This window comes from Physella acuta, unplaced genomic scaffold (genome assembly GCF_028476545.2).
Source record: "Physella acuta isolate Inbredline_101_S28 unplaced genomic scaffold, ASM2847654v3 ptg000870l, whole genome shotgun sequence".
Taxonomy (NCBI): Eukaryota; Metazoa; Mollusca; class Gastropoda; family Physidae; genus Physella; species Physella acuta.
This window is the reverse complement of record NW_026732387.1, coordinates 184086-197933: the sequence shown is the minus strand read 5'-3', so window position 1 is coordinate 197933 and position 13848 is coordinate 184086. Positions and strand designations below refer to the sequence as shown.

Below are 13848 nucleotides of genomic sequence, written 5' to 3'. Positions count from 1 at the left end.
ACTTGACAAAGCTGAGGAGACTGACACGCTTTTAGAGTGTTGATCATAAAATTGGCTCCTGACGAAATGTTTATTATCATTTTATTTTTTAAGCTAAAATTGTATTTGTGTCATAAAATCAAAAATAGACAAAGCCTGTTGAGCTAGATTAGATATTGCGTTTGATTCTGCTGTATGTTGAGATTGTTTGATGTCTAATTATTCGAAATACGTTATTTAAAATACAATTAAGAATATTATTTTGTTTTCAAATATACGTTAAAATGATGGCTGTCTACTTCTCTTTGTTTATTTTTAATATTTGAAAAAAAATAGACAGACATTGCAACATAACGGATATTACCAGAAAATCTTTCTCCACACTAAACCACACACCACCCAATCAACATCCCATACACCACACACATCATTAAAACAACATCCACACCACCACACACATCCAACCCACCCCACCACCACAAATTGTAAATCCAGTTAACATCCTCTCCACCAGCTAAACTTCAAGATCAACAAATATCTGTCCATTCATTGAAACATTCTCTTTAACGACACTACACTTTTACAACTAATTAGCCTACCATTTATAAATTAAATCTACATCAGGAGAAGACAATGCATTAAATTAATTATAAAACAAAAATAATTAGTCCTAAATGCAAACAAATGACAACACAAAGCCAGACGTTGTTTGAATGATTGTAGCCGACAAATGACCCAGGCGTTGTTTGAATGATTGTAGCCGACAAATGACAACACAAAGCCAGACGTTGTTTGAATGATTGTAGCCGACAAATGACCCAGGCGTTGTTTGAATGATTGTAGCCGACAAATGACAACACAAAGCCAGACGTTGTTTAAATGATTGTAGCCGACAAATGACAACACAAAGCCAGACATTGTTTGAATGATTGTAGCCGACAAATGACAACACAAAGCCAGACGTTGTTTGAATGATTGTAGCCGACAAATGACCCAGGCGTTGTTTGAATGATTGTAGCCGACAAATGACAACACAAAGCCAGACATTGTTTGAATGATTGTAGCCGACAAATGACAACACAAAGCCAGACATTGTTTGAATGATTGTAGAGATATTTCATCCGCTAGCTAGCTGGACATTTGCTTGTCTAGTGAAGACATTTATACAAGGGTGCGCCTACACGTTAATAACTCGTGCTGAATTATCACGGTGTCTATCTTGTTTGAACAAATTAGCTTGATGGATCTGGACAATTTGTCTACACTGTAGACATCTTGTCAACATCAATTTTTATTTAAAATATATTTGATTTATCGCTATTCGGGACAAATAATTATTACAGACATCGTTTGGGAACAATTGGTTCAGGAGATTATTCTTCAACACTCGCAGACTTCTCCAAAGCCATGTACATAAACACTGACATTTGGAGCAGATGTCAGATGACATTTTGGGTGATTTTTGTGTATTTTCGACAACCAATATAGGACATAAATTAATTATCACGGAAATATTTAATCAAACACGGCGTTTAAATTAGTCTCCAACGTGTCTGTAGCTGACTGAGCCAATGTGTTAACTGCTGATGCAAGCTGTCATTGTTTCGTCAAGTGAGAAAAGAGATTTTGTTCAAACAAAGTTAGGACAAAAAAAAGTTTTTCCAGTTTTGAATTTAAAAGTAAGACGTTTACGGTTAAAACAAGATAAAGATCTTCAGTCAACTCTTCTTTACTTTCGCTTAATTAGATTTGTTTTTAATGAAGTTTGCCGGTCACTGTGACATGGATAGAGACACGTTTAGAGGGTCTATCTTAGTGGACTTTTGATTTACGTAAAAGTACAAGTTTGCCGTCCAATCTGGCGGCTCTCGGGGCAGATGAAGTAGATTTCATCTGTTTTTGTTTTCTGTTTCTAAAGGAATGTTATTAGCCCTATGCACAGCCGTTCTTTAAAGAGAGTCAGGTACCCATTTGAGCTGTGTGGACTCAGTTATGCCCTACTTATTCAAGTCCGGGATCCGATCTCAAGACATTCGGACGTTCCGATTAGTAGACGTAAGCTCTACCACCCGACCACGCCGTTCCCTAACACACGCTATAGTAACACATCTACCTTTAAAACAGCTCTCTCGAGTTATGCCCACCGCTGATACTATTTGTGTTGATATGTAGACATTAAAGACGAGTCGAGAACCTGGGTACAGCTAACAAGAATGAGACACTCTGGTTCTACACCCCCCCCCCCCCCTCCCCCAGAGATGATCCATGTAATGACTGACTTTAATCAAGGGATACATTTTTATATCCCAGACATCGTTCAGTTCCATCAAACTTGCAGTACCAGCTTTAAGTCGAGCGGTTCTAAATTAAACTCAATTAATTCAACATTTAAAAAAAATCCAATTAAACATAAAAGACGTCATTGAAGTTTCTCAAGTTTTACGAGCCTACCGACTCTCATATTCTTTATTATGAGCGAGGCTGGAGAACCCCTCTCTTCGACATAAAGCATAAACTCACCTCTGTAATTAAAACAAAACCTACCCTCCAGAAATTAAACTATAAACACAATTCTCAACCAAAAAGAAAATCCACCGTACCAGCATACACGTAAACTCACCTCCCCATTTTGTTTTACAAGTTTGTTTAGCATTATTTAACAGCCTACTTTACTCGAGAAACTAACTCTTCCAGCCTAAGCTTCAACACCCTACCACCAAACCGTGTAAACCATAGAGTTCAAATATAAAGGTCCACACTAAAGTACTTTCAGACAGATTTTCCCCACATAAAGTTCCACACTAAAGGAAGATAGTCCCCGCATAAAGGTCTACACTAAAGTACTTCCAGACAGATTGACCACACAGTGGCCTGGCACAATGGACTTAAAACTTTCTCCCACAATGGTACCCCCGCCCCTAGCTCCACTTATTGGATGTATCTGGTATTGTTTGTTGGCTGCTCAAACTTCTAGACGTTATTGTGTGAGCTTGGGACCTTTGTTTGATCAGACTGGCTCACAACGTGTTGGAAGTGTGTGTGTGTGAGGGTGTGTGCGCGTGTGTGTGTGTGAGAGAGAGAGAGAGAGAGAGAGAAAGAGAGAAAGAGAGAAAGAGAGAAAGAGAGAGAAAGAGAAAGAGAGAGAGAGAGAACTTTTAGTTCAACGATTTTCGAATCGACCTTCGACAAAATGGTCGCGAATAATGATAACTCTTCTGTTTTTGTAGTCTTTGAAGAATCTAGCAACGGTGGTCTAAATTGGTCTTTTTGTTGTTGTTCTATTCTCATCCAATTTTAAAAGTATACAAAAATTATTTTATATATATATATATATATATATATATATATATATATATATATATATATATATATATATATATATATATATATATATATATATATATATATATATATACCTAGTAAAAAAGATACAGAACCTTGTTTAGAACGAGATTAAAAGAGAAAAATTAAATCCACGGTTTTCGATTCAACTACTAATTTTTTGTCTCCATATTTATGCAGGTACGCACGTTTGAGGTTCAGTTGAGGAGCGATAGGACAGAGGTAAACATTGTATCCAAAACATGGCAAGTTCATATCGTTGTGAGGGAAGATAAGCCACGATCGAATGTTTTTTTATTAAAAGGTTTACAACACATTTTTTAAAATTACAATAATAAATCTTGCCTTTAGCAAAAAAAGAAGTTAAAAAAACACTTTGAAATAAAAAAAAGGTTTGTTATTTACGTGAAGGCTAATTACACAGGTAGAAATGTTGTCCAACCACTTGCCACATATCGTGCCAATTCTGTATTTGGTACATAAGTAAAAATGGGTAAATGTCTATTTATACTCGCCACATACCTGTTGCTTATTTCGTCTACCGTTAAACCTAATAATCACTAATCTCTACATCAATGCTTTCATAATATTGAACACACTGTACTTTATTTTAAACACGATGTAAACAATGAAACAATAATTTGTAATTAGAGGCGTATCTATAGGAGGGCGGTTTGCGGCGGACACTCCGAGCGCCGACCCTTGGGCGGGAGGGGGTGACCAAACGGGGTAGAAAAAAATTAAAAAGTTACATTACTAAATTATACAAAGTTTAAACAATAGACAGCTACTTGGGTTTACGAAGTTCTTTACATGAACAGCGTAACACCGCATTTTTTAAAATAATAAAACAGTGACTGGTCACTGGGGGGGGGGGGGTCTTTTAGTAAAAGTGTATAACTATGTATAAACGGGGGGGGGGGGGGGGCAATATCGATAGCTCGCCCCGTGTTCCTGTATGGGTCGTTAACCCCCTGTCTATAGTTCTACAAGTACTAGGTTCAGAAGTCTGCGTCCTTCCAATTTGAGAAGCATCAGGCCCGAATAGTCAAGTACCATCAACATGCACTGAGTACTGTAGTCCAGCTAGAGTCCTGGACTCGACCGAACGATTAAGTGGCCAGATAATTGGTCAGCGTGTAATCTCCTCACTACCGAGATACTGGTCAAGTGTTTGGGTTGCCAGTGGTTAGGATTATCACGTGATTAACGTGATATCTAAGGGATTTAATTCATCAGGTTCAATTGGTTCAGTGTTCTCCCTTGTCGATTTCCACGTACTTACAAGATAAGGTCGAGTCGTGTTGTTATTCGGCTGAGTCAACAATTTGGAGTCGTCTGCTGGAATACAGATTCCATGGTTTTTTAAGCTGAATCAACAACAAAATTTAATTTGGAGAAGTAGGGTAAGTTTGGTGTGGTGGTGTGGTGGTTTGATGTGTGTGTGGGTGGCGGAGGGCGCATCTTTACCAAAAAAACGTAGCCCTGAGTTGTTTTCTTTTTGTTGATGTTTTAAATGGTTTCGTTTTACGTTCGTGTGAGCGGTTTAAATCTAAACTGCCAGTGTTACCGTTAATCGGAGGGGCTGGTATACATGTTAGTGCATTTAAATTTCTAGTGCTACTGCACCTATTGGTGCTACTGAACTTGTTGGTGCTACTGAACTTGTTGGTGTTACTGTTGGTGCTACTGAACCTGTTGGTGCTACTGTTGGTGCTACTGTTGGTGCTACTGTTGGTGCTACTGAACCTGTTGGTGCTACTGTTGGTGCTACTGTTGGTGCTACTGAACTTGTTGGTGCTACTGTTGGTGCTACTGTTGGTGCTACTGTTGGTGCTACTGAACCTGTTGGTGCTACTGTTGGTGCTACTGTTGGTGCTACTGAACTTGTTGGTGCTACTGTTGGTGCTACTGTTGGTGCTACTGTTGGTGCTACTGAACCTGTTGGTGCTACTGTTGGTGCTACTGTTGGTGCTACTGTTGGTGCTACTGTTGGTGCTACTGTTGGTGCTACTGAACCTGTTGGTGCTACTGTTGGTGCTACTGTTGGTGCTACTGTTGGTGCTACTGAACCTGTTGGTGCTAGTGAACCTGTTGGTGCTACTGAACTTGTTGGTGCTACTGAACTTGTTGATGCTACTGAACCTGTTGGTGCTACTGTTGGTGCTACTGAACCTGTTGGTGCTACTGTTGGTGCTACTGAACCTGTTAGTGCTACTGAACCTGTTAGTGCTAGTGAACCTGTTGGTGCTACTGAACTTGTTTGTGCTACTGAACTTGTTGGTGCTACTGAACTTGTTGGTGCTACTGAACTTGTTGGTGCTACTGAACTTGTTGGTGCTACTGAACTTGTTGGTGCTACTGAACTTGTTGGTGCTACTGTTGGTGCTACTTAACCTGTTGGTGCTACTGAACCTGTTGGTGCTACTGAACCTGTTGGTGCTACTGAACCTGTTGGTGCTACTGAACCTGTTGGTGCTACTGTTGGTGCTACTGTTGGTGCTACTGTTGGTGCTACTGAACCTGTTGGTGCTATTGAACCTGTTAGTGCTACTGTTGGTGCTACTGTTGGTGCTAATGAACATGTTGGTGCTACTGTTGGTGCTACTGAACCTGTTGGTGCTACTGTTGGTGCTACTGAACCTGTTGGTGCTACTGTTGGTGCTACTGAACCTGTTGGTGCTACTGTTGGTGCTACTGAACCTGTTGGTGCTACTGTTGGTGCTACTGAACCTGTTGGTGCTACTGTTGGTGCTACTGAACCTGTTGGTGCTACTGTTGGTGCTATTGAACCTGTTAGTGCTACTGTTGGTGCTACTGAACCTGTTGGTGCTACTGTTGGTGCTACTGAACCTGTTGGTGCTACTGTTGGTGCTACTGTTGGTGTTACTGTTGGTGTTACTGAGCCTATCGTGTTACTAACGATAAATCAGAAACCACTTTTTGAATTCATTATTATGGGGGAGACTAAATAATTCCCGCTCTATTAAAGATGACCTTGGGTTTGGCCTATTTAATCCTGCACCAATTACCTGGCTAGATCATAGGCCAGGTAAGTGTCACTGCCTATCCAATCAGCACTGAAACAGTGGTCGTCACGTGACTCATCCAGTGAGACTCAACTAATTAAAAATTTAACTCGGGTAAAAAAAAACTATCGACGATTCAACCAATTCATGCGATCACAAAACAAGCAGCGAGAAAATGAGTTTTTTTGTTGTTGTCTTTTTTTAACTTTTGTTTTAGTTCGGTAATAGAATAAAAAATAATTTATTTTCTCTATGGCATGTCAAAAACCAACGACCTTAGCCTATACTTAGGTCAATGACATATGATCACGATCATTATCAAACATCATTAAACTGGCTGTCTCATTAACTGAGAGAACTCCACGACGGGAATATCTAGTCCAGGATAATAATGATGGTTTGCTTTTTAATTTTTTTACAAGAAAACAAAGCTTTAAATGCCTTTAGAATTTTAACTAACCCAATTTAACTTGTCACATTTTGCACTTGTTTATAAGCAAGCATGATACACAACCTATTTTTCAATATAAATATTGTGAAATATATCATGACAGATTTCCTTAATTTGGTTGATATAAATATTGTTACATATAACATTACCAGTATCCCCTATTTAGTCCCCCTCCCCTCTGAGATAAAAGCCCTCCCCGCTAACCACTTTCCTTTCCTTTTAACTTGTATGACTTAACCTCTCTAATGAGCAATTATCCAGGTTCAGACAAGTGATTGTTGTTGTTTTGGTTTGCTTCTAGTTCTATCCAAGCTTTTGTTGGGCTTTGTTTAGAAGATAAACTCCTGGTACAGCATGGTCGAATGGTAGAGCGTCCGATTGCTAACCTAGCAGTCACGAGTTCGGATCCTAGGTTTGAGTTTGTAGTTAAGGTGACTGGGCATGGTGTTGACCACATGATCTCATCCTATGCCGTGGTCACAGAAACAGGTGAACTCTAGCTCATCCGTCGCATGGACAGCAGTTTACTTTAGTAGATGTTTATTCTTACAAATATTGTGAGTGTGATGTCATCATATGTAACTTTCGTTTTTTTTTGTGAAAACAAAGGCTCTCTTGATCCATGTGAATTCACGAGTCAACACAGCTTTTACACTTGGTATAAAAATGTGACAAACTAGGCTTTAGATGAAACTTGAATGTGAATGGCCAGGGTTCACTTGAACCTACACGGGATACAAGCATGGAATTCTTATATCAAAACGTTATACATTTAACTATGGCATCAAGGATTTCATTGATACATAAACAAAGTTTGTCATTAATATGATAAACTTTAAAGGGAATACAAATTCATCTATTCGTGTATTTCTCTCTAATGCTACTCTGTTATAAATGTTTTGTGTAATGGATATATTGTTCGAGATTGGTATTGGCTGGTAAAAGAGCTTAACATTTAAATGACGTGTTGATTTGCACGGTCTATGTTAATTAATGAAGGATATACCCTTATTAGTAAAACTAATGATTTACTACTAGGTGATTGATAGAGTTAACCCAATTACCAACGAAAACAAAGCTAATTACTAGGTCACTATCAACGTAATGAATCGACTGTTGCTAGCGTTGTTTATTTGTATGATGATAAACTTCGCAAAGTGTGGTTACTTTAAGTGGTTACTTTAAGTACACCTAGTGGTTACTTTAAGTGCTGACCTTTATACACCAACAACCTGTTATCTCCCTTCCACGTAGTATTTGACTTAGTTGAACTCAACTTGCCGGTGAAATTTTAACTAATCACATATGTGTGGGTGCTTCACAAAGCATTACAGGGAGGGGTGGGCCGGGTGAGAGAGGGGGTGTGGGGGGATATTAAAAACACATATTTAAGAAATTTGATTTTCTCATCTTCTCAGCCTTAATCAACTCTACATTGACACACCCCTCACATAGTACCACACACCATCTCAAAAAGTAAATGGTCTAATATCTGCAATATTTCACAAGCCTTTAACAACTTTATAAAATCATACACTATTTACAACATGTGTCCACTGGTGTCTACCATATTTTATACAATGTGGTTCTTATCTACTGTACTTTATATTCACATTTTTTTGTATGCTCTGTGTTTTACATGCGCTATTTATATTCCTCGCCTTTTAATTAACTAATCACACGTGTATCAATTAACCTATATAATCATCATCTGAAACCCAATCGTCCAAAGGACAACAAAGATCGAACTCTTGCTTTCTGGGAGCATACACAAGCTCATGTTACAAAGCCGAATGGCAAACAGCAGCTTTAAAACCCTGTAGCCTCATGTTCGTACTTTAGCAGGCCCTAGCATGCTCACAAACCCCCCAGGGGCGGATTGTGGAACGTCTTCTTGCGTGTAATCTCGCGGGAAAGTGCAGTGGTAGAAGGCGATATGAAAACAAGGTGATTGGATGAAAGACAATGGCAGCCATAAATACAACACATGCAACAAATCTGTACTCTTGACAGTTGTATGTGTCTTGTAATATAAAACATGTCTATCATATTGTGTTTATTTTGTATTAAGAAATCTGTCTAATGTCTCTATCGTATTGTGTGTACTTGTCATATATCTGCCTATCTTATATTGTGTATGTCTTGTAATTTAATATATCTGTCCTTTTCCCATATCGTATTGTATGTGTTTTGTAATGAAATTTTTTTGTCCATTCTGTGTGTGACACCCCCATCCCAACATTGTCGTGTTTTGTACAGAAATATCTCTGTCTGGTGTCCCTATCGTATTGTAGGCCGATGGAAAGCTTGTGTGATCAACACTATGCCCAGCCAATTTTAATTTCTCTAACATATGTCAGGTACCCATTAGAGCTGAGTGCGTCAATAGACTCGAGCAAGGTTGCGAACTTAAGACTTACAGGTTGGCAGTCGTACGTTCTACCATATCACCACACCGTAACAGTATTGCACATATTTTGTAATATATGTCCGGTGTCCCTATCCTGGTGTATCATTATGTCTCTTAACAAGCTATCCCTAAAGCGTTGTGTGTGTATGTCTGTCAATGAACTAACTCTCTCTCTACCGTAGTGTGTATGTCTGTTAATGAACTCTGCCCAAACTGTATTGTATATGTCTCTCAATGAACTGTCCCTACCGTATTGTGTATGTCTCTCAATGAACTGTCCCTACCGTATTGTGTATGTCTGTTAAAGTCCAAATTGTATTGTGTGGGTCTCTCAATGAACTCTCCCTATCGTGTCTATTACTATAAACCGCCAACCTGCAATAAAGGCCCACCACGGGATCTACGTCACATTGTTGACATGAAACGAGTTCTTTCAGATTGTGCTCTAAAGAGATCCCCTGTTACATTAGTGTATGTATAGTTGTCTGTGTGGGAGGTCTATAATCTCTATACGGTGAATTACTTGTTTCTTAAGCCTCGATACCATGGTGCCTCTAAACACCCACCAGTTTGTACAACAGACCCATCAGCGAACTTCCCATTACGTTTTCTTCAAAAGATTCATTTAACTATCATTGTCGCTGTCCATCTAGCTCTGATAGGCTGCTGAGTGGGTGGGGGGGGGGGGCGGTCTTAGAAAGTAAATAGGTTGAGCATGGCCTTGGCCTCACCTATTAAATATGTCAAGGTTATCGAAACTCGTTCACTCTACGTCATCTGCCCCGGGTACTGCTAGAAACATCCATTTTGTCCAGTGTCTTCTCTACTTTGACTAAAAGTGTTTAGTTGTTCTAGCTATGATCTATTCAAATCCCAGAATGAAGGAAACATTGTACTAAAACAAAAAACATTTGCAGTAAGTAGATTATAATCGTGTCTGACTGTTCGCGAAGAGGGGGGGGGGGGCAGTACAGTTTATCTTTTCAAACATTGAACATTACTGGACGGCCAATAGCCAGGTTAAATAAATGTGTGCACCAAATAGCAGGTTAAATGTGTGGACCAAACAGCCAGGTTAAATGTGTGTCCAAATAGCCAGGTTAAATGTGTGTACCAAATAGCCAAGTTAAATGTGTGGACCAAATAGCCAGGTTAAATGTGTGGACCAAACAGCCAGGTTAAATAAATGTGTGGACCAAATAGCCAGGTTAAATGTGTGCACCAAATAGCCAGGTTAAATGTGTGGATCAAATAGCCAGGTTAAATGTGTGGTACCCGCTGTCGCCACCGCTCAACACGACCTAGTCAATACAAGGACCATAACCCCGTAGAGGGAAAAGACATTAAGGAAGGAAATGGAGGCGCTGATTTCATAGCTCAATTGTTTAAAGACGTGCGATCGTTCGTTAATGTGTTTATTAAAATAATTGTGTACGAACGAAGGCTTAATGGACGTTTTATGTTGGTGTCCAAAGAATCAACCCTTTTCATGGGCGCTTTTTATTCTGTGATTAAAGTGGGCGGGGTATGGACCATCTCGAGTCAAGCCCCTCCCTAATGCAGCGTTGTGACCTTTACCTTAACAAGAGGAAGGCAAACACGCGCTAAAGATGGAGGTAATAAAGCGACATTTTGTCGTCTCGCTTGATAATGTCCACCGGTTCAATAAATCCGTGATGGATATTCCCTCGACACACGTCTCTGTCTTACACAAAATATCCCTTGATAGCCCCACCACCTAATGTAGCATTGGCACCGTGACTGTTCTCTACTTACTATAGTTACTATATACTCTGATGTAGTTTACTATAGTTACTGTATACTCTGATGTAGTTTACTATAGTTACTGTATACTCTGATGTAGTTTACTATAGTTACTGTATACTCTGATGTAGTTTACTATAGTTACTGTATACTCTGATGTAGTTTACTATAGTTACTGTATACTCTGATGTAGTTTACTATAGTTACTGTAAACTCTGATGTAGTTTACTATAGTTACTGTATACTCTGATGTAGCTCGCTATAGTTACTGTACACTCTGATGTAGCTTGTTATAGTTACTGTATACTCTGATGTAACTATCACAAACTTATTATGTGCTGACTAGACATTGTGACTGTTCTGTGTTTACTATAATTACTGTATACTCTGATGTAACTATCACAAACATTATGTGCTGACTAGACATTGTGACGGTTTTGTGTTTACTATAGTTATGTGTTACATTGATATCACTGTCACAATCTCATCCTGAGCTGGACAGACTAGATTTAAGATGACCTACACTCAACATTCTGTATTACGTTGCCCAAATGTCGTTAGAATATTTGTTCAATTTTAGTGTATGAAAGATTACAGGTACACTTATGTAGAGTGGAGACACATTAGAACTGGGCTCAATTTGATGACGTCTTCATTTTCTGCTGATTGTGATTAAAGATGTTTAAAAGGGAGGTCAGCCTAAAAATGGACCCAGCTGATTGTGATGAATGATGTTTAAAAGGAAGGTAAGCCTAAAGATGGACCCAGCTGATTGTGATGAATGATGTTTAAAAGGAAGGTAAGCCTAAAGATGGACCCAGCTGATTGTGATGAATGATGTTTAAAAGGAAGGTAAGCCTAAAGATGGACCCAGCTGATTGTGATGAATGATGTTTAAAAGGGAGGTAAGCCTAAAGATGGACCCAGCTGATTGTGATGAATGATGTTTAAAAGGGAGGTAAGCCTAAAGTTCGACCCTCACAAACACTGACGTAAGACATGATTAGATAATTAAAAAAAACAGTGTTCACTTAATTAAAGAGCGTTGATCATAATAATAGCTAACTATGCATGAATACACTACCCATTTTTTTTTTACTTTTTTCCTACAACTAATTAACAGCTCATTATATCCAAGTGGGTCATAACCTCCCCGTTCTAAAAACCAACAAAGCAAAAGCCGGAATTTTATACCAAAACATTTTTCCTCTGGTGGATTTGTCTTTTTTATATCCGTCTTTTACTTTTGGAGAAGCAGCCAATATCACTCATAGGGACCATTTATTCATCGTCATTTCTATAATTCAAATCTATGTTCTTGTACAACTATTACGTTAGCTGTGCCAAGGGGACGGAACTCTACACAGTGGAGATAAATCTTACACTGATGAACTGTAGGACAAATTCAAGTATCTATTGAGTTATCGTTATTACTTGCACATCAATAATTGATTTCTATGGTACAGACATTTTTTTTCTGCATTGATGGAAATAAATTGTTAGGAATATAATATCTGGGGAGCAAATAGCGGGTCTGTTGAAAGTGTTGGACCCTCACAGCATTGGCTGCGGATGTTAAATAGTGTGCGGTCAAACCAGTAATGAAGTATCAAATAGTGTTAAAGAAGGCAGTTTACTAATCACGTAGCTTCTTTGTTTAAGAGAACTACAATTAAGAGAACTGAACAAAGTAAACAAGCACACTTCAAGTAAGGTAAACACAGTAACTCAAATATTATCACGTGTGATCGCTCTACGATATATACATGGATATATATATATATATATATATATATATATATATATATATATATATATATATATATATATATATATATATATATATATATACAATTTATCAATTTAGATAAATAAATCATGAACAGTCGATGTTATCGTAAAAGTTTGGCAATAATTACCATTATCATTTTAAATTAAAATTTCTCTTTTCAAAATAATATACCTAAGACAAGGGTAGCGAAGACAATTATTTAAAAAAAATGACCTACCTATAACACTGATTAAAAATGATTTACCAATAAGAAAGGTAAGCAAAAATGACTAACGAATGAATCAGGTAGAAAAAAAAGATGTATCTATGACGCGGTAATTAAAAAATGACTCACCTATGACGCAGGTAGCGAAGATGACGCTGTAGATGACGATGAACATGTACCTGTAGAACAGGACACCGAATGGTGTGGGGTATGTGGGGTACTCCGTGTGGTTGGTCAGTGACGGCTCACTCTGGTTGGTGACGTCATCCAACATGGCCGACTGGTTGGACAGGCTGTTTACATACAGGTCCATGGTGACGTCAGAGATTGTATGATACATGTACGTCACAATTAATCAACGTCTAGAGGTTGTATGATACATAGACGTTACACTAGAGATTAGCGTCCAGATATTGTATGATACATGGACGTCCTCACAAGAAATAAACGTCAAGAGATTGTATGATACATGTACGTCACAATTAATTAACGTCCTGATATTGTATGATACAAAGACGTTACTCAATAAATTAACGTCCAGATAGTGTATAATACATGGACGTCCACATCAGAAATAAACGTCCAGAAGTTAGTTCACCAACAGCACACAACAGCACACAACAGCACACATTCTGAGCGACTGTCCACCAGCAGAGCAGCGTAAACAGTCATCAAATGCTAACCACACTGTAATGACGATGTAATGAGAAAACTAGGTTTTTATCACTACACTAAACACTTCAGTTTAAATGCAGCTATATTTAGAAATCGGAAAGATGTGTCCTCCAGCCTTAGAAAATAAAGAGGTCCAAGGTCACAGAAGAAAGGTATTAACTTTTGAGAATCTCCACCACACCGTTCTTACGAAAGAGGTCA

General features: G+C 38.5%; 1 protein-coding gene across 1 annotated transcript in view; it reads right to left on the bottom strand.

Annotated features, from left to right (window-relative positions):
• Positions 1-13386, bottom strand: part of LOC131952362 (thyrotropin-releasing hormone receptor) — a 76517-nt gene extending 63131 nt beyond the window's left edge. The window contains exon 1 of the mRNA XM_059314975.1: positions 13102-13386. Within this exon, the coding sequence (XP_059170958.1) occupies positions 13102-13312 (211 nt within the window). The 5' untranslated portion in view covers positions 13313-13386. The remainder of the gene's footprint in view (positions 1-13101) is intronic.
• Between the last annotated feature and the right edge of the window lie 462 nt (positions 13387-13848).